Raw genomic sequence first — 22,228 nt, 5'->3', positions numbered from 1 at the left:
ACTTGTGGAGCATAGATTGGAGTTGGGAGAAACTTGAGGCCTAGAGACTGATTAGGAAGCCACAGGTGAAACATGACAAGGACCTCAACCTAAATGCTGGAGAGAAAGACACAAATACTAGAGATGTCAGCGAACAGAATTTGGCCACTGAACGGATATGTGGGGTGAGTGATAGTAAGGATCAAGAATGATACCAGGTTTGTAAATCTGGTTAACTTGAAGAATGGTGGCAGCCACCACCTTCCCCTAGGTTTGGGGTTGGGGTAGGGAGGAGTTCTATTTTGGATATACTAAGTTTGAGGTGCCCGTGGAACGCCTGGTTCAAAATGTCCAATAAGGAATTGGTGATGAGAGATTGGGGCTCAGGAGATCGAGACAAGGGTTAGATGCATAGCTCTGGGAGTCATCTGCTTAGAGATGATTATGGAACTTATGTCAGCTGATGAGGTCACCAGATCATCCAGGATGTATACCCAAGGGGAAAGAATAGGTTAGAGGGAAGGAATCTCACATTAAAGGGCACACATTAACACACACAGACACTCACACCACATAAACCAGGACAGACACTTAAGGACACACAAAAACACAGACACACACACACACACAGATGCTCTCTAGGACAAACAGACACACACCAGGAAAAAAAAACACAAAGACATTAAACAACAGAGACATTGTGGAATTGTCTAGTAGTATGCAGACACCATGAGTGACACAGACACTCACTTCTAGAGACTGTTGACCTCAAGACACAGAATTGGAATCTAAAGAAGAAGAACATTGCAAGCATAATCTTTCACTTAATACTCATGCTCCCTGGTTCATTAGGTTCCAGAGCTTCACAGGGATGGAGTCCTCCACTCTCTGGTCATCTGACACCCCTAGGAGAAGAACTGTCCTACCTTGGGGTATTGGAGAAAAAAGCTTGGTAGGGACAGGAGCTGGGGAATAAGGGGAAGGGAAAGAGGAACTCCAGGGGGAAGGAGTAAAACCTTCGCCTCACTCTAGAGTTGGGAATCCAGATTCCAGGGTCCTCTTTGTGTCTCCTTCATGATTTTTCTCCCCCTTCCCCTTCCCTAGGGCTTCTTGAAGCCAACCTACAGAAATAGATTGGAGATGGAAATTGGACTGGGGGAATTCTCATCCTTAAGAGGGGAAGCCCCTCTCAGATCAAGCCAGTTAATAACCTGCCTAAGCACACTACATACATACCCATATCCCTGCCTCTCTCTTTCCCTTCCTCACCAGTCCATACACATAACTCTTTCTTGCAGACAGACTGTAACTTCTCTTGCAGACAGTAACTTCGTGCTGGGCAATGCTCAGGTTCGGGGATCCTTCCCTGTGGTTTACTGCTCTGATGGCTTCTGCGACCTCACCGGCTTTTCTCGGGCTGAGGTCATGCAGCGAGGTTGTGCCTGCTCCTTCCTCTATGGTCCTGACACTAGTGACCTTGTCCGTCAGCAGATCCGAAAGGCCCTAGATGAGCACAAGGAGTTTAAAGCTGAGCTGATTCTATACAGAAAGAGTGGTAAGCCAGGGATAACCCCCGACCCCTACCTGCCAGCCAAAGGCTCCCAGTTCCAGCTCATTCCACCCTTTCCTACTCTTCCTCTGTCTACTTCTCCTTCTATCCCTTCTTCTCCCTGTCATCTATGCCTCTTCCATCCCTTTTGCCTGCTTCCGCATTCTCTGTACCCCATGCCCTCCTCCCTCTCCATTTTGAGCACATCCTCCCCCTTCCATCCCTCCACTCTAAAAAATATTTATTAGCTTTAATTAACAACAAACAGAAGCTCTTTCCCCCTTTACATTTTGTTTATATCGTACCTCCTATTTCAACCCTGTTGCTGCCTTTGTTTCTCTCTCCCACTCGACCTACTCATGATCCATCATGTCTGCTTCATGGCAGAATAATCTGATCTGCTCTTCTAGCCCATTCTGGGAACCTTCCTGTTTTCTCCTGGGTGGGAGAGGGCTCAGACTCTTCTACCCCCTTCCTCATTGCTAAGCTTCACACTGATAAGAAGTTGTTTCTGCTGTCTAAGACAGACATCCAAGGATATGCATAATTCTCTCTTACATATGAGTGTACCTATGCCCTCCCCACATACACATAGCATCAGAGAGTTTGTCTCTGTCTTAGATACACTGTGACAAACTTCTACTATAGCCCCAGCCTGTTCTTTTTGGCCCAATCCTCAATTCAGACAAACAGTGGGTGATCTTTCTTCTTTATATGATAACCCTTCATGATATAAACAAAGGCAGTGACTAAGTCACTGGTATCCTTTCCTTCTCCAGCCTGAATCATTCCCCCTCTCTTCTCCTTCCCTCCCCTCTTCTCCTCTCAGAGAAACTGTTTTTCCTAGGGGGAGGGCAGATTTTTTTTAGGAGCAGGGCCAGAGTCTTGAAGCTAGGGTAGCTGTCTTTCTGCCTAGGTCTCCCTTTCTGGTGCCTCTTGGATGTAGTGCCCATCAAGAATGAGAAAGGTGAGGTGGCCCTCTTCCTGGTCTCCCACAAGGACATCAGTGACTCCAAGAACCGCGGGGGACTAGACAACTGGAAGGAGGGAGGTGAGGATGGATGATGGATCTGCTCAGCAGTCATAGGCCTCCTATGAGTAGCGAAACATTGTGACTGGTGCTGGGAGAGATCCAGTGAAAGTGAAGATGCAGAAGCCCCTGCCTTCAGGGAGATTGCATTCTTCCAGAAGGGTTGGCTTGACTAAAGTGACCCGATTATTCTGATGGGATAGGGGATCATCCATGCCAAGGGGGAACAACAGTGCCTTCAGGTAGCCCTGGCTCCTCAGTCACCTAGCTATCTTCAGCACAACACTCAACCTGGAGAAATCCTTTGTCTTCTCAGTTTAGTCAAAACCAGGTTGATTTTTTTTCAAAAGGCAAATGAGGAGCGACAACAACAATAAATACACCCAAAAGATCATGTAAATATAGGAACTCTGTAGAATACAGGTTTATGAACCAAAGGGAACTAAAATTTAATCACAGAGTGGACTTGGCTGGCGCAGCTTATGGTACATTCATCTCCAGCTCCTTCTCCTTACTGTCTGGAGAACCCTGCCTCCATACCCCTTTGTTCAATCATAAACTGTCTCTCTCTCTCTCTCTCTCTCTCTCTCTCTCTCTCTCTCTCTCTCTGCCTCTGTCTCTCTTTCTCTCTCTCTCTCTCTCTCTCTCTCTCTCTCTCTCTCTCTCTCTCTGTCTCTCCTTTCCTCTCTCCCTCCCTTTCTTCTTCCCTCTCCCTCTCTCCCTTCCCTACCCCACTCTTCCCTTTCCCTCCTTCTTTCCTTCCCTTTCTCCCTCTCTCTTTCCTTCCCTTCTTCCTTCCCTCCTTCCCTCTCTCCCTCCCCTCTTCTTCCTTTCCCCATCCCTCTTTTCCTCCCCTCTCCCTTCTTCCTCTCTTTCCCTCTTCTCTCTTTACCCCTTCTCCCTCTCTCTTTCTTTCCTTCACTCTCCTCCTTTCCCTCCTTCCCCCCCCCCCCTCTGGCTCGGTCTGTCTGTCTCTTACACACACACACACACACACACACACACACACACACACACACCTTCTCTATCTTCTCCTTTCATCTCTCTCCCTTCAGGGAAGGGCGGGGGGAACATTTTTTTGGTCCCTCAGCTTTTTAGGAAAATAAATAGATTGACTCCTCGTTGGAAGAAAAAAAAACATTAATATTATCATTAGCTACAATTTATAGAGATCTTTAAGGTCTGAAAAGTACCTGACAAATATTTCATTTTATCCTCAAAATAAACTTGGGAAGCAGATTCTACTGTCCCCATTTTACACATGAGGAAACTGAGGTAAATAGGTTAAGTGACTTGCCTAGGGTCACATAGCTAGTAAGTGTCTGAGGCCAGATTTGGACTGAGATCTTTTCGATTTCAGGTCCAACCCTCTATCCACTACACCATTCGTCTGCCTTTAAGCTAATGAGCTTATTATGTTTGCATTTCTATTGTAGTAATAATGATGATGGTACTAATTGCAGTATCTCATATTTTGTATAGTGACTTCAAGGTTACAAAATGCAGAGATAAGTAAGGCAGCATTACTATCTCCATTTCACGGATGGGCAAATTAAGGCTTAGAGCTTGTGATTTGTTTGTGGTCACAAAGCCATCAAACACAAAGTCAGAACCAGGACTGCAACCCAGGTCTTCTGCCTCCTAGGTCAGCACGCTTTCCGCCTTCCCAAAAAGGCCAGTGCCTACTAATCCAGGTTGCTTGTCTAAAGCTCTCAAGATTGGGACCTTAGGGCTGCTTCAAACAAGGCACCCTCATATATAGGAAAGAGTATAAAATTCAGTCAGAGAGAGAAGGGCTTAAACTCTTTCAATTACTACCAGTGTGACTTTGGAATTAGATATCCTAGCTTAGCCCCAATTTCTTTGTAAGACACGTGTAATGATACTTGTTCAACCTACTTCACAGGATTTTCATGAAGATAAAATAAGTAAATGGATGTGGAAGTAATTTTTAACCACAAAGTGTTCTGTAAATACTCTTCTCATTGGCATTATTATTATAGGATTGAGAACTGAAAAGGACCCTTAGAAGTCCTTATCTCCTAACTCCCTAATTTTATATAGATAAATAAACTAGACCCAGGGAGGTTGAGAGTTGTCCAAGTAATAATGATGGTCCCCTGATTCCAAATCTAATGTTCTTTCTCCCTTTTATCTCAGCATAACCTTGGCCTGGGAGCTGGGGCATCCAAGAGCCTGGTTTTTCCCAGTCACCTTTGCCTGCTTGCAGAAAGACCCAGGCCTCTTACTGTTGCTTGGCCTTTTTCCACCTGGGTTCTTCACTCACCTTCCCTTCCCGCTACCCTACCTATCTCTGATTACTGGTGACTACTTTGATCTGCCCTCCAGGTTGCTATATACGATATCCTATAGCATCTCTATATTATATCCTATAGTGTCTATATATTATATCCTAGAGTTGTTCCGTGCTATATCCTGTTGTGTCTGTCCCTTCCAGTGGCTCTAATGTGCTTGTTTCTAATAGACCATCGTTTCTCTCTTCTGGGGTAGAGGGCAAGGAAGAGGAGAAAAGTGGCCCACGAGTTTTCTGAGGGAACCAGCCTATAATGCGGAAGGAGAGATGCTCCACTTATTGAGGGAGGATGCTCTTGAATAAATATTAATTAATTAATTGATAATTCCCTCAAGGGAATAAATTATTCAACTCAAACCAAAAGAAAGGTATTCTGACTCTATACACACAAGGCAATATTGTGGGTTAGTTGTTTGTCTGTCTGTTTGTTTTCCTGTTTGCCTCATCATCCTCAAGGGCCCCTTTCTCACAGGTGGTGGGCGGCGTAGGTACGGCCGGGCAGGGTCCAAGGGCTTCAATGCCAATAGGCGTCGGAGCCGGGCTGTGCTCTATCACCTGTCTGGGCACCTGCAGAAGCAGCCAAAAAGCAAGCATAAACTCAACAAGGTTGGAAATGGGGCCTAGGCTGGGCTGGGCTGGGCTGGGCTGGGCTAGGAGGGTGGTGGAAAGGGAGAAGGGGAGAAGCAGGAATATTCAAATATCCAGAGAGACCAATGGAATGATGGAAGGCAGGGTAGGACTCTCATCACTAGCCACAATTCCCCATCCCCCAAGCAAGACTAGATCCTAAGGGCTCAGGCCACTCTCTCCCCGACATACACAGGAAAAATGTAAAGAGTTCATGGCCAAGTCTCCTGAGCACTATGCCCTAGAAGAATCCCAGCCTGGTGGGACTGGGGCACTGGGTGTGGGAAGAGAATGTGTGTATTCCCCTAATCCTTCTCTCCATACTAGGGTGTATTTGGGGAGAAACCAAACCTGCCTGAGTATAAAGTAGCTGCCATCCGGAAATCACCTTTTATCCTGCTACATTGTGGGGCACTACGGGCCACCTGGGATGGGTTCATCTTGCTTGCCACACTCTATGTAGCTGTCACCGTCCCCTACAGTGTGTGTGTCAGCGCTGCCCGGGAGCCCAATGAGGCACGAGGCCCACCCAGTGTCTGCGACCTAGCCGTCGAGGTCCTCTTCATCCTTGGTATAGCAACGTCACTCTTTAAGATTTCAGGCTCCAGGTGTCCCCTCCCACCCCAATGTGGCCCTGGCCCTCAGCAGCTAGGACCCAGGGTCCCTGCCCCTGTCAGAGGGTCCACGCCAGTGATCTGTCTTCCCCCTGTCCTCCTAAGGTGTGGTCCAGACTCTTTCTCTAGCTCAGCTTCAATACTCACCCCATGAGCTCCATGTGGAGAAAGTGGCCCAGCCCTGGCACCTCTCAGATGCTACAGTATCCCCTTCCCATGCATCCCTCCCTCTGTAAGCAGGGCCTTGTCTCTCTCTGCCACCATGTTGACACTCCTGTCCTCCCGGGTTCCCTGCAGACATTGTGCTGAATTTCCGCACCACGTTCGTGTCCAAATCAGGACAGGTTGTATTTGCCCCACGTTCCATCTGCCTCCACTATGTCACCACCTGGTTCCTACTGGATGTCATCGCTGCCCTGCCCTTTGACCTGCTGCACGCCTTTGAAGTCAATGTGGTCAGTAGGCTCAGTGCCTGGTGGAAAGGGAAGCCTGGGTGGGGAGTAGAGCTTTGGCTGCTGGGGAGCAGCCAGCATGAACTGGGTGCGAGCCGGTGGTGAAGTGACCTCCCTCTCCCCTCCTCTAGTACTTTGGGGCTCACCTGCTGAAGACGGTGAGGCTATTACGACTGCTCCGGCTGCTTCCAAGGCTGGACCGATACTCTCAGTACAGTGCCGTGGTGCTGACGCTGCTCATGGCTGTCTTTGCCCTGCTTGCCCACTGGGTGGCCTGCATCTGGTTCTACATCGGGCAGCAGGAGATTGAGAGCAGCGAGTCTGAGCTCCCTGAAATTGGTACGGAGGGCACGGTGGCGGGGTCGGGGGGGAGCACTGAAAATAGCTTCTTGCAAAGGCATGATGTAGGCATGTAAGTGTGTGTTTGTGGGGGGTCCGTGAAAGTAATTACAATATAGGCGAAGGGATCCTGAAGAGTGCACCCAGATACCACACCTAGGGGTGTGTCTGTAACATATCTGGGTATTATATGGGGGGAGTGTCAAACATTCATTCATTCCTCTTTTTATATTCCTTTTAAAAAAACCCAAACCCACTGTGTGCATGGAAAGAGATATAAACATAAGTGAGATATGGTGGCTGCCTTATCATATAGTGATACTAAAAGAAATAAATATGATGCTAATTGCAATACATCGAGTGCTTAAGAGTAGATTGGTTAGTCATACTAAGTGCCTACTATGTGCCAACAACTGTGCTAAGTGCTGGGGATGCAAAGAAAGGCAAAAAAAAACCCCAAAAAAACAAGCCTTGCTCTTCAGGAGCCCACAGTCTTGGGGGGGGGGCGCAGAATACAACATACAAAAGATCATTTACAAACAGGACATTTGGGGAGAATAAAGTACCATGAAATCAAATGAGAGAGAAGTCACTTCTTATTGGGGAACAAGAGAAAAGTTCATAGGGAATTTACTATTTTATTTGGACCTTGAACGACGGGTAGGATGTCAAAAGGTAAAGCTAATTAGGGGAGGGCGTTCCAGGCCTAGGGAGTAGCATGAAACCGAGGCAGGGAAAGCACAGTGTCCAGTGTGTCTGGAGAACAGGGTGTTAGGGACAGTAGTGTTAGAGAGAGAAGTCTGGAGAGAGCCAGTTTGGAGCCAAGCGGGGCAATGAGATGCTGGGAGAGGGTTTCTGTGAGCTCAGTTGTGCATTAGGAAGATTAATCCGATGACCTTATTCAGAATGAATTGAGTGTGGAGGGGCTAGAACCCTGGAGAGATGCTAAGAAGCTGTTACAGGAGGTGGGGGCCGCAGATGTGGAACACTCCATGTAACGTCCATTTTGTTTTGTTTTTAATACATTGATGTCATTCGGTTGTTTCCAGGTGTGTCTGACTCTTCATGACCCCATTTAGGCTTTCCTCAGCAAAGACGCTGGAGTGGCTTGACATTTCCTTCTCCAGCTCATTTTACAGATGAGGAAACTGAGGCAAACAGGGTGAAGTGACTTGCCCAGGGTCACATAGCTAGTAAGCATCTCAGGCCAGATTTGAACTCAGATCTTCCTGCCTCCAGGCCCTGTACTCTATCTCCTTGTTCCTCTTTTTACATTCCTTTAGAAATAAACGTTGTATGGGGCAGCTAGGTGGCGCAGTGAGTAGAGCACCGGCCCTGGAGTCAGGAGGACCTGAGTTCAAATCCAGCCTCAGACACTTGACACATTTACTACCTGTGTGGCCTTGGGCAAGTCACTTAATGCCAATTGCCCTGCCTTCCCCGCACCCCGCCCTGCATAAAAGAAAAGGAAAAAAAAAGAAATAAACGTTTATTTAAATAAACGTCCTTGTAACAAGGAATGGCTCTCTGGGAGGGGGAAGGCGCAAAGGACCGTTTTGATGTGGGACAGGTTTTTTTCTTACATCAAGCCTAAATCTTTTCCTCCACAACTTTTTCATCCATTACTCCTAGTGCTTCCCTCAAAGGCCAGAGAGAACAGATAGAATCTTTCTTTCCCAAGAGAGCCCTTTAAATATTTGAAGCTTGCTATCATGTCCTTCAGGCTACATATTCCCAGTCTCTTCTGTTTATCCTTTTGTGGAATGCTCTGGAAGCTCTTCGACATCCTGGTCACCCTTCTTTGAAAGCTTTCCAGGTTATCAGTATTCAGATGTCCAGAACAGAACATCACACTCCAGATATCATCTAACTGGGGCATCAGGATTAATGATGCTTTGTTTCAGACGCTACGAAGGAAAGAAAGAAGCAAGCACATACTATGTGCCAGGCACTTAACGAATGTTTGATCTATACAACAGCCCTGTGAATTAGATGCTGTCATCATTCCGATTTTATAAATTTTGGAAACTGAAGCAGATGACAGAGGTTAAATGACTTGCCCAAGGTCACCCAGCTAGTAAGTGTGTCATGTGTCTGAGGCAGGATTTGAACTCCCCACTGGAGGGTGGGTGTGGGAGTGGAATGGAGTGGATATTCTAGGCAGAGTTTTTATCACTTTGGGATTCTCTGACCTTGAGCCAGCCCCAGGCAGAGGGTGGTCCTCCTGGGAAGAATAGTGGTCCTGACTTCTTACACCTTCTCTTCCTCCGTTACAGGATTGAGTAGAGTAGAAATCTGCCACTTGTTACAACAAAAGGCGGGGTCAGAGCTCCGTTCCCTGCATCACCTGGATAGCTGCCCCTGCCTCTCTTTAGTGCTGCCTGAGATTTTTGGCTGCCACGTCACATTTTGGACAAATATTGAACTTGCAACCCACTAAAACCCCCACGTCCTTTTCACATGAGCTGCTTTCTAGTGATGTCTTCCCCCCACACACAATATTTTACGTGTTAATTAGATGTTTTGAACCAGTGTGCAAGTCTTTTTGCATTTATCCCCATTAAATACCATCTAACTAGATTCAGCTTACATGTTCTATTTCATCTGATTTTTGTGGGGTCTTGATTCTGTCATCCAGAGTATTAGCTCTCCCTCCTACCTTTGTGTCACTGGCAAATCTGAGAAGTATGAATAAGGAATTGAAATGTTATGCCACCCAGAACCAAGGGCAGAGCCTTTGGACCTTCTACTAGATACCTTCCAAGTTGGCATCAAACCATTTTCATTCTTCGGTCTTGGCATTCAAGCAGGTTTGAATCCACCTAACCATGGTCATCATCTAATCCTACACTGCTCCATCTTTTCCACAAGGAAAGAATAAGAGACTGTCAAATGCTTTGCTGGGATCTAGGTCAGGAGTTCTTAACCTTTGAGTTTGTCCTGGACCCCTTAGGCAGCCTTAAGGAAGTCTATGAACCCCATCTTGCAAAAAGGTTTTTAAATGCATTAAATAAAATTCATAGGGCTACAAACAAAACCAGTTATATTGAAATGGTTATCTATATATATATGTATATATATATGCATATCTACATCTATCTGTTGTTTTTTTAAGTTTATGAGTCCCAGGTTAAGAACCTCTTATCTAAGCCATATCTATCTATAACATTTCCCAAATCTAGCCTAATAATCCTGTCCATAAAAGGAAAACGAGGTTATCTGGAATGTTCTGCTTGTCATTAGTATATCTGTTGTTCTCTCTTTTCCTTCTTGTGAGACACTTGCCACCATGGATTCCACCAATTTTTTCTGTCAGGCAGATTATGGATCCTGCCATTTGTTCTTCTCTAAATTCTAATCTCATGGTTCTGATCTGTCTCAGGAACATTCTGAAACATGTTGCTGCGTTTTCGTGTTCTCTTGGGAACTCTTAGGGTTCTGTGTTTCCTTGGTGTTGATTGATTTTCCTTTATCTTGCAATATTTATTTAAATATGGTTGAAATCCTTTAGAAGCGTTGTTACTCTTCTCCTCTTGTGATTTTGGTATCTTTGCTGTTGATGTATCTGCTTGTGCTCTAGGTTTTTAATTGCATTTTCTTTCTTGTGAGAGAAATACATTTGGTGATTTTTGACTTTACCCCTCTTACATTCCACTGTCTCTAATTGTCTGATTTCTTCCCCTTTGACAGTGGTTTTATCCCTGGGGCTGATCCTCACAGCTGTTTAAGACTCCTGCCACATTAGGGAATTCATTTTTCATCAGCTTTCGGCTCTGCCCAAAGTAACTTCTAGGGTACAGGATTGGCCCCAACAGTATGTCAGACCCCATTCCTCAAAGCCTATGCAGCCACCTCCCTTGCCCCCTGCTCCCTGCCCCAGCTCGGATCCTTATGTGAGATATTTGATACAAAGATTTCTTTTCTCATTCAACTGCTTCCCTTATTGAACTGTATTAATTTTTTTTGTAAAAAGCTCTTCAATTTTGTATAGCAGCTAATGTTTATATAGCATTTTAAGGCTTGAAAAGCATTTTACATATGCTAACATTTGAGTTTCACATCAATCTTGGGAGGTAGTGCTATTATCACTTCTATTCCACAGCTGAGGTTAAGTGACTTTCCCAGGGTCCCAGAGCTAGTAAGTGTCTAATGTAGGATTTGAACTGATCTCCCTGACTCCAACTCCAACATTCTATTCACTGTGCCACCTAGATGCTGCTTAAATTTAAATTTAAATCATAAAGTTCTTACATTAAATACATTAAATGAATATTTAGTGGAAGTTCCACCCACTGGTCCTCTGTTTTCTGGAACTATGCAATATATATTTTATCATCTCTGGGTCTATGAGGTATGCAAAGTGGTACAGTGGGGAAAAAAAAATTGAATCTAAAGTCAAAAGACCTGGATTCAAATCCTAGTTTTGCTTTGTACTAAGCATGAGATCTGGAATCACAGAGAGAGACAAAAAGTACCTAAATCTAGTCCAACAGCCTTGGGTTGGTTTTTTAAATTATTATTTGAATTTTTATAGATGCGTTTTGTTGTCCTATTACATTAGTTTCTGAATATGCCTTCCCCTTCCCTGCCCAGCAAGCCACCCTTTGTATTGAAGATTTTAAAAGAAAGAGAAAGAAAGGGAGAGAGGTAGGTTTCCTTACCTCCTTTCTGGAGCCAAGCCTGGTCATTATAATTACACCACATTCTGGTTTTGTGGTTGTAGTAGTAGTTGTTGGTTATTTTGTTATTTTCTTCCTTCTGTTTACATTGTATATCTTTTTTTCTGGTTCTTCTGACTTCACCCCACATCTTACCATACTTCCCTAAATCCTTCATTGTTTATTTCACTGTGGGTACTCATCCAGGATACTCCTTCTTGGATGCTCTAATAGGGCAAAGACTCATTAAAAATTTTTTTCAGACTTTTTTTCCTAGTTAACTTTCTCTTCTAATTTGAATGGCATTGATTTTATTTGTGCAGAAGCTTTTTTAATTTTATGTAATCAAATTTGTCCATTTTATCATCTTCTCTCTATATCTCTTCCCCTATCCATAATTTTGAGAGGCAATTTTTCCATTGTTTCTTTGTTTATGATGCGATCTTTTATCAGTCATGTGTCCTTTTGGAACTTACTTTGATATACAGTGTGAAAGTTGGTCTTAACCTAATTTCTGCCAGATAGCAGTTTTTATTGAATTGTGAATCCTTACCCTAATAACTAGGACCTTTGGGTTTATCTAATACTATGCTACCACATTCATTTGATTCTGTATCTTGTCTGCCTTACCTATTTTTTCCCACTGATTAACTTGTCTTTTTTTAAGCCAGCATTGGATGGTTTTGCTATTTTTGTAGTATAGTTTGAGATCTGGCACTGCTAAGGCTCACTTTCTTCTTAACTTTTTGTTCTTCTAGATAATTTTTTTTCTAGCTCTATAAAGTAACCTTTGCTAGTTTACTATTATGACAATGAATAAGTAAATTAATTTAGGTAGTATTGTCATTTTTATTATGTTGCCTTGGCCTACTCATGAGCAATTAATATTCCTTCAATTACTTAAATCTGTCTTTATTTCTGTGAAGACTGTTTTGCAGTTGTATAATTCCTGTGTATATCTGGGTAGGTAGCAAGTATACTGCATACATTCTATAGTTATTTTAGATGGAATTTCTTCCTATCATTTCCTGTTGAATTTTGTTGGTAATGTTTAGAAATGCCAATGATTATATGGAATTATTTTATATTTTGCTGCAGATATTGATTATTTCAGTTAATTTTTTTAGTTGACTCAGGTTCTCTAAGTAAGCTGCAAATGAATATTTCCTATGCCTGTGCTTATTCTCCCAATTTCTTTTTCTTATTTTATTGCTATAGTTAGCATTTCTAACACCATATCAAATAATAGTGGTGGTGATGAATGTCCTGGCTTTACCTTTGATCTTATGGAAGGGGACAACAGGATTTTCAGATGTTTCCCCAGGTCAGATCACCTGCTGTAAAACAACTGTTACACTTTGTAAAGTGAATTGAAGTCATTTGTTTCTTAGCATTACGGAGACATGGAGGCGCAACATGAGATGCTTTTGTGGGTGTTAGAAGCTTGGTGCTTTTTCACAGGAATTAATCTACAAAGGACCATGAATTGTGGAAGTGTCTTTTGACTGAGTTGTTGATTCTATTGTGCAGGCTTTACACCATAATTAGAACGTGTTGAAGGATGAAGGTGAAGGATTATAGGGATGGAGAAGCCATAATGGAAGGGGAAAGAAGCTTGGGACTGGAGGGCAAAATGGCCTCATGCAGAACAGCATCCTCAGAGCGCAGATGACCAGGTTGAGCTAGCTTGCATTACAAACGTGGACTGGATAGTCACAGCCCTGTTGAGTGCATTCAAGTGGCTATTCCATCATTAATATAGCAGAAGTTAAATATCGTTGGACCAACACTGGCAAACTCTGATGGGGTTATGGAGAGGGGTGACTCCAGATCTGGAAGAAGGTGAAATCATCACCCACTATTACTGCATCTGTCCACCTAGACTTGTAGGACCTCAAGAGCAGGCCTTGGGGAACCCTTCCCCTCCCACACCTCAACCCCCATTGCTGTGTTCCCGCAAGTTGCTGGACACCTACTCTTAGCTGGATATTAAACACCTTCTCCTTTGCAATCTCAGCTTCTGCCTGAGATAACCTAAAGCTACTCTCTTTTATTATATGACCTTTGGGTCTACTACCCCCTTCCCAAGAGTCACTAGTTAAGGGCCATCTGCCTCACCTGTGCTCCCCAAGGTCCAGTGGACTTTACCATCTGCCTTACTGCTTTGCCTCCAGACCCTAAGGACCACCTGACCTTTCCATCTACCCTGAAGCTGGACCCTCCTAGATATGCTGTCTCATTCAATTAGGATGAGAGCTCCTCAAGAACAGGAACTGTCATGTTTTTCTATTTCTATCCCCACAGTGCTTGGGCTTATAGTAAGCACTTACTAAATGCTTTTCCATTCAGAAAGTTTGTCTTTGGTAACTCTCCAGTGCCTGAGGAATAGAAGGATCTTTTGAGGAAGAAACTCATGGCAAGGACTGGAGTGCTCTTGCTGAATGAGTGGGACATAGGGTGTGCCTGAGAAGCAGCAACGACTGATCCTTTTGAGGGTGATCTTGGAAGACAGCCTTTTCAGATATGGAAACCCTCAAATGCCATTTGAAAGAATCGAGCAATGGTATCATCAGAGAGTCCTGGAGCCCATATGCCTTGCCAATTATGGTGGGACAGAAAAACACTGGAAAGACCCAGATTTGCGTAGAAAATCAGATGCTGAACAAGAGAACTAAAGTGGACTAGTAGACTGTGCTGTTTGTTCAAGCTGTTTGTTGGGCAGCCAGTGGTTTTCAGTATTGTAATTATGCAGTAAATACTACTAGATCTCTGTGGCAGAGGAAACTAAACAACACAACTTTCTGGTTCGCCAGGAGTATTCCAGTTTGAGAATATGCTTCAAGGAATCCTAGGGTCACCAATCACATTTTAACAGCTTATGGAGAAGGTGGTGAAATATATAAACTATTTGGAAGTGCTGGTATACTTAGATGACCTCTTTGGCTTTGGAAAGACTTTGGAACCTCATGAGAAAGACTGAACAAAATGTCAGATTGGATAGAAGGTGGTCTAAAATGGTCAATTTGTTAATTGGGACAGTTTTGCATAGTCTTGGTCCTGTGTTTCATGGAATGAACAGTGAACCAGAGAAGACAGGAGTGCTCACCAGCTGGCCACGTCCAAAGAACTTCCATCAACTAATGACTCTTCTAGAATTTGATGGCTATTGTCGAAAATTTGTGATGAATTATGCTATTACTGCTAAGTCATTTGTAGATATCACTTGTGGATATATGGTTGTAGAGAACCAAAGCAGAAGGGCAAGAAAGGTTAATCTGGTGTGGCTCTTTCAACATTATTTGGAGATCGTTGGAATGAGAAAGATGAATGAATTTTTGAAGACCTGGTCAATTATTTCACACCTATGCTAGTTTTGCCTTGTGAAGCCTCTTTCCTGAATGCTCATGCGAGCCTGGTGGGTCAAGGAACAATCCTGTATCTGGAAAATGATGGTCACTAGAAATCTGTTGTATTCACCAGTAGAAGACACTGACAGTGACACTTAGTATCCCACACATGAACTGGAGTTCTTGACTTTGAGGTGGACCATCACTGAGAAGTTCAAAGGCTATGTATGTAGAACTAAACTTGAATTATGTTCTTACCACAATCCATTGCCCTATATTTTGGCCAGTACCAAGTTGGAGTATTATCTGCTAGAGATGGGGGGCAGCATTAGCTAACCATGGGTTCAATAAGCACTCTTGGTCAGAGAAAATTAATGCGGATAAAGATACCCATGTTAGCCTAGAGCTATGGTCATAGCCCTGGAAGGGGTGAAAGCTATTTGCGATACCCAGAGAGCTAGCCTTCAACACCTATAGTACCCCCCTCCCCCAACTCTCCAATGAAGAGAGGTGATTTTTCTCATTTCTTTTCATGTCATTGATGATGAATGGATTACAAGCTCAACAGGGGTCAGTGTGAAGTGGCAATCAAAAGAACTAATGCAATTCGGGGCTCCGTTAGGAGGGTATATCATGCTGGAACAATGAGGAGATCGTCCCACTGTTTTCTACTTTTGTCAGGCCATATCTAGAGTATTGTTCAGTTCTGGGCATCACAGCTTAAGAAGGATATTGATGAGATTAAGAATGCCTAGAGAAGCTCTATGAGAATGTTGAAGGGCCCTGAGTTCATGATGTATGAGGATCAGTTAAGAGAACTGGGAGATGTTTAACCTGGAGAAAAGTAAACTGGAGGGGTGAGGAGGGCATGATACCTGTGTTCAGGTGTTTGAAGGACTGTCATCTGGAGAAGGAACTAGACTTTTTCTGTTTGGCCCAGAGGTCAGAAATAGGATCATTGAGTGGGATTTGCAAAGAGGCCAATTTATGCTTGACATCAGGAAAACCTTCCTAATGGGGCTGTCTGAAAGTGGAATGTCCTGTTTTGAAAAGTAGTAGATTTACCCTCCCTAGAGGTCTCCAGGGGTGGGGGACAATGTTACATTGCAGTATGCTAAAGAAGGGGTATTTTTGCATTTGGGGTGGATTAGATAACTGCAGAGATCCCTTCCAACTCAAAAGTATGTAATTCTATAATTACAGTGTTTGGGTTTGGGTTTCAGTCAGTAAACATTTATTAAGCTCCTACTATGTGCCAGGCACTGTGCTAAGCATCCTTTCTATTTATGTGGTGGTTGTAACCATTGTGCAATATTGTTTTCCTGGTTCTCCTTACTTTACTCTGTATCAGTTCACATGAGTCTTTCCATGTTTCTCTGAATTTATCATACTCATAATTTCTTTTTGCTTGTTTTTTTTTGAGGGGGGAAGGCAGGGCAATTGGGGTTAAGTGACTTGCCCAAGGTCACACAGCTAGTGTGTCAAGTGTCTGAGGCTGGATTTGAACTCAGGTCCTCCTGACTCCGGGACTGGTGCTCTACTCACTGCACCACCTAGCTGCCCTTATACTCATAATTGTTTGTTGAGTGGTAATATCCTATTTCATTCATGTGCCACAACTTCTTTAGTCATTCCCTGTTCAATAGACATCGACTTTGTTTCCAGTTCTTTGCTCCCACACAAAGGGCTGCCATAAATATTCTGGTGTATATAGGACCTTTCTTTCTATCTCTGATGAGCATATGCTTCTTTCTGAAACTTATTTAAGGAGTAGTGGCTTCAAACCCAGGCCTCTTCACTACAAACCCACTACTCTTTCCAAAATCCCTGAGGTGCAGCCCCTTCTGAATCTCTCTTTAATTGTCATGTTTCTTTCCTAAACCAGTTAGGAATTTACCTTTCTTTTCTTACCTGGAGACAGGTTATGGTTTTCAAAAGGGATTAATTCCATTAATGTCAATTAATTACATCAATTAATTCCAGCTTAATTCCATTCGATTCAGCAGATATTAGACCTCTGCTCTCTGGAGTCACTGTGCTGGGTGTGGGTGATTCCAGGGTAAATGGGATGCAGACTTTCCTGTCAAAGATCTTAGAGGTGAATGGAAGGGAGGGGAAGGGAATGAGCATTTATATAGAACCTGTGATGTGCCAGACCTTATGCTCAGTGCTTTTTATGAATGTCTCATTTTATCCTCACAACAACCTTGGGAGGTAGGTGCCATTATGATCCCCATTTTACCATTGAGAAACCTGAGGCAGACAGAGGTTAAGTGACTTACCCAAGGTCACACAGCTAGTACATGTTGGAGGCCAAATTTGAACTTAGATCTTCCTTGACCGCAGGCCCAGTGATTTATCCACTGCAACACCTAGCTGCCCCCAGCTAAGCTCGAGATGCCCAAGGGAGCACAGGGAGGGAGGCAGGGACGATGGAAGGGTAGTAGCCAGCCCCTCAGGGAACAGGATTGGTATCTCCAAACTTGGGCAGCCCACTGATCTTGTGACACCTCAAAAGCAGGACTGAGAGGGGTCAGGGAAGGGCTCTCGCAGGGATTCTTGGAGATGATGGTCTTTGTGCCTTTGCAGGAAACTGAGAAAGATGAGACTCGACAAACCAGAGATTTTTCTATACTACCAAATTAACAGAACTGCCGAGTTACAAATCGCAGGAATCCTGCCGTAAATTTCCTTGAATCTGACCTAAAAATCTCGTCCAGCTTTCTGATTTTACAGAAGAGGAAAGTGAAATTCAAAGTCACATACGAGCCTTTGGAGTGGGCAGGACGAGAGATCTGATGCTGGGTGTTGTGACCTCACAGACCTCATATCCAGTGCTCTCTCCACTGCACAGGTCACTGGGAGCTTGTGTGGATATCAGAGCGAGGTTATACAGTGGTGTCATGGGTCTTGTATACGGGTGGGGTCACAGGGAGGATATGGAGGACATCATAGGGATTGCATGTGGGGCCATAGGAAGTGTGTAGGGAGGGTGTCAACAGGCTTGCGTATGGGGCAGGGTGGTATCAGTGTGAATGTGGGATCATAAGGAACAAGTGGGAAGTCAGCAGGATTACGTACCTTGTAAGGACTATGTAGAACACGTGGGTCATTGGAAATGTGTGGGCATCAAAAAGAAACCATGTTTGGGGACCATGGAGAACATGGGAAAGGAGTCATAGGGAATGGGGGGGGAGAGAGAGAGAGAGAGAGAGAGAGAGAGAGAGAGAGAGAGAGAGAGAGAGAGATCTGGGAGAGTTGCCCTAGAGAACAGCATGGAGCCCCATCCCCACCCCCTTGACCTTCTGTCATGCCCCTCATGTCAGTCATCATCAACCCTAAAGTCCATCTTATCTAATCCTCCACCTGGACTCCTGAGGATTTCAGAAGTCTCAAAACAACTGCCTTTGTCAGGCCCCACTGAAAATTCATGCTGCCTAACCTTAATGCTGCTCTAGCCATTCCCTTATTCATCATGTGCTGCCACTCTGAATTCCCCACAGCAGCTGTTCCAAATCTTGTATGATTTCTTTCTGCTTTTCCCCCTTCCTCCTCCCACCCCTCCAAACTCACTTTCAGCAGATGATCTCCCTTTCCATGAGACTCTGAAGAGCCTTCCAGCTTAAGGTTCCCTCAACTTCCCACCTTTCTACCTCTGAAAGTCTCAGTATATTTCACTGACCCAAGGAGGAAGAAATAGTGCGCTCTCTCTCTCTCTCTCTCTCTCTCTCTCTCTCTCTCTGTCTCTGTTTCTCTCTCTCTCCCCCCCCCCAACTAACTTCAACTGTGCCCTTGATTCCAACTCCTTCCCTTCTATTCTCTCTTCTTCCTTCACTTCCCTCCCTCCCATTTACTCCAGGACCTCATCCCCGTCATCTCCTGGTCTGCCTTGAAGCAGCTAGATATGATAGTGGATAAAACACTGGGCCTGGAGTCAGAAAGACCTGAGTTCTACTTTAGATACTTACTAGCCCCAGAGGTGGGCCTAGAGATTAATCACCTAACAGCCATTTGCCTCAGTTTCCTCAACTGTAAATGGGAATAATAATACCTTGCAGGGTTATCATGAGGATCGAATGAGATAACATTTATGAGGCACTTAGTATGGCGCCTGGCACGTAGTAGGTGCTGTGTAAATGCTCATTTCCTTCTCTCCCTGTGTGACCCTGGGCAAGTCACTTCACCTCTGTTTGCCTCAGTTTCTTCACCTGTAAAAAGGAGATAATAATAACACCCACCTCCTAGGGTTGTTGTGAGGATCACACATGATGTTTGCAAAGTGCTTACTTAGCACAGTGTCTGGTACACAGCAGGCACTTTGTGAACACTTGCTTCCTTCCTCTTGCATCCTCATGCTTTTCCCTCTCCCTCCCCTGAACACGCAGACAATCTCGGGTGTCTCTATCCTGAAAGTAACTCCTTCACCCCGCTAACCTTTCTGCTTCTATCCTCTCTCTCCTTCATTTCACCACAACGGTTCTCCAGAGAGTAGTCCATGCTTGCCATCTCCATTTTCCACAGCCCGCCCCTTACCTCCCTGCAGTCTGGATTCCACCTCCCCCAGACTCCTAGCCCCGCTGTTTCCTCCATAAAATCGAGCAGCCCCTGCTCAGTCCTTGCCCTCTCCGACTTAGGAAGCACCTGGCACAGTTAACCATCTGCTCCATGACATCCTTTGCTTCTGTCACGTTCCAGCTCTTGGTTTCCTCCCCTCATTCTAACCACTCTTTCCCTCAGTGGCTCTTCTTCCTCCTTGTGAGTGTTCCCCTTCCATCCTAGACCCCTTTTCTCATCCCATGCAGTCTCCTTCCTTGCGTAGTCTCATCTATTCCCATGGCACCAGTGATCACTTTCATGCTGCAACTTCTGCATCCTTGGGTTACTCAAATCTCTATCTCTGATTCTAATCTCAGATAGTCAGTGCCCTCCAGTCTGGCCCCAGCCGATCTTCTCAGCCCTATCTTCCTCTACTCCACACCTCCTTAAACCTTTTAATCAACAGACAACCGCTCCATAGGTGTGGCATCTCTCTCCACCTAAAGCAGACTATGACCCTGCTAAGACTTCTAGCCTCTCTACAACTCAGAGAGGTTAAGTGATTTGTCCCACAGTTAGGACCACACAGCTGGAGGTGAGCCCTGATCTTCCTGATTCCAAGCTGAGCTCTCTATCCCAGACAAGTTGAACTACTTACTATTTCTTTAAAATCCCTTGAGGTTCCTCTACCTCTCTCTTTGTTGTTGTAATCCCTATCACTTGGAATGTCCTCCTGTACTCCATCCGCCTGTTGAGATCCTACCCAAGTATCAAGACCAAGCTCAGGACCTCCTTCACAGTCTTGTAAGCCTATCCTGACTCTATCAACTGATTTTTTAAAATAGCTAACATTTATATAACACTTTTTAAAAAGAGCATTTTGTAAAATAGCTAATAATAAAATAGCTAACACATATTTTCAAAAAATTTATTTTTATATTTTTCATTTTATATTATTTATTTTTATTTAAATTTTAATATCTAACATTTATATAACACTTACTACATGCCAGGTACTGCGCTAAGCACTTTATAATTATTATCTCATTCGATCCTCAAAACAACCCTGCTATTATTATCCCCATGTTACAGATGAGGAAACTGAGGCAGAGGTTAACTGATTTGCCCAGCTAGAGATGATACCTTCCTTTTCTAACCTTTCATAATCAGTTGGTACCATTGGATGGCAACTTATCCCGTTACTGTCTTAGAGTTGTTTGTAAATATGTCTCATCTTCCCTTCTAGATTTAGGTTCCATGAAGGTCAATGTTCATTTTTTTATGTCCTTCTTTACCTGGCACTGTACATTGTACTTAGAAGGCACATAATAAATGCTTTTGAATGGATGGATTGGAGGATGGATGAATAAAAAAGTGAATTATTGTGTGAAGGCCAATGAACCACAGGTAGTGAAGGGTCATAGGAAGTATGGAGGGATCTGTGTATGGCAGGAGGAAGAATATCATACAAAATGGTTGGCTTGTGGATAGTATGTATTCTGCTCCTGTGTGCCATGGTTCCTGGGGCGCCGGAGTGACCTCTGCAATCTTACTTATGCCCTTAGTCCTATGGGTGCCCGTGATGCCATTTCCTCTTCTCTAAACTCCTGGAAGGGAAACCCAGGCTTCTATGGGGTCTCCTAAAGCTTAGGGGGTAGGAGACATTGCTAAGAGGTTTTCTAGGATCCCTTCATCTCCTAGATTAGGGTTCAGGATAGACCCCCCAGGAAGCAATGGGTTGGAGGGTCCTCAAGGCTCACACCTCTCTAATCTCAGGCTAATCCCAGAGCCTCAGTGAGGAGAGCCGGTATCAGGTGTGCTGTAGAATGAGGCTGGAAATTTGCCAGCCAACTTCACTGTGTGCACCTGCTGGGATGAGCACACCTACTCTTTGGGAGGGCAAAGCTTTCTGGAAGAGACAGGCCAAGCAGATGGATCAGCTGTTCCTGGCCAAGAGGATGATGATGGCTGAGAGGACAGATAAGGCCCTTCTTGGCCCAAGTGGGCAGAAGCATAATAGATCATATCAGTGGTCACTAGTTTATTCTGTCTTAGCTTCCTCTCTTCATACTCCCAGTAATCTTCCTTTACCCTGTAAATGAGCCCCTCCTGCCAAACAAACCTATGGGAGAATTATTTCTGACACTGTCAATAAAGTATATTTTACCATCCACACTGCTAGCCCCAGCTGTCTTTGACACCAGAGGCTATAAAAGCTGGGCAAGGACCACCACCAGATGGAGCCTAGCCCTAGTATCCATGTCTCTGAGTTCTTTAGTGTATCACATACTGCCTGTCCAGATGGAATCTGTGGATGATGCCTTCCTTGGAAGGAAGGAAGGAAGGAAGGAACAAAGGAAGGAAGAAAGAAAGTGAGGGAGGGAGGAAGGGAGGAAAGAAGGGAGAGAAGGAGGGAGGGGAGGAAGAGAAGAAGGAAGGGAGGCAGGGAAGAAGAGGGAGAGGAGGAGAGAGGAAGGAGCATTTATTAAGTACCTACTGTGTGATAGGTACTCAGCTAAGTGCTTTACAAATATGTCATTTTTGGGGGGAATGGTTGAATGTAGGGAAAGAGGAGATAGAAGGAAGGTGGGGGAGAGGAGCAGGTGAAGATCTACTGAGAAGGTTGAATAATAATAACAATAATTGCTCTAAGTTTTACAAAGTGTTTTGCTCAGAATCTGCATTAAGTAGGTACTGCAAATGCCATTTATCAAACAAGAAACTGAGGCTCAGAGAGTTTAAATGGTCACACAGCTAATGTCAAAACCTGATTTGAAACTTGG

General features: G+C 44.3%; 1 protein-coding gene across 1 annotated transcript in view; it reads left to right on the top strand.

The window, feature by feature from the left end:
• KCNH3 (potassium voltage-gated channel subfamily H member 3) overlaps positions 1–22,228 on the top strand; it is a 34,868-nt gene that overhangs the window by 2,396 nt on the left and 10,244 nt on the right. The window contains exons 2-7 of the mRNA XM_036761117.1: positions 1,301–1,534; positions 2,445–2,579; positions 5,345–5,478; positions 5,827–6,070; positions 6,411–6,568; positions 6,697–6,904. Coding sequence (XP_036617012.1) covers positions 1,301–1,534; positions 2,445–2,579; positions 5,345–5,478; positions 5,827–6,070; positions 6,411–6,568; positions 6,697–6,904 — 1,113 coding nt within the window. The remainder of the gene's footprint in view (positions 1–1,300; positions 1,535–2,444; positions 2,580–5,344; positions 5,479–5,826; positions 6,071–6,410; positions 6,569–6,696; positions 6,905–22,228) is intronic.

This window comes from Trichosurus vulpecula, chromosome 5 (genome assembly GCF_011100635.1).
Source record: "Trichosurus vulpecula isolate mTriVul1 chromosome 5, mTriVul1.pri, whole genome shotgun sequence".
Lineage (NCBI taxonomy): Eukaryota > Metazoa > Chordata > Mammalia > Diprotodontia > Phalangeridae > Trichosurus > Trichosurus vulpecula.
This window is presented reverse-complemented; position numbering and strand designations above follow the sequence as displayed.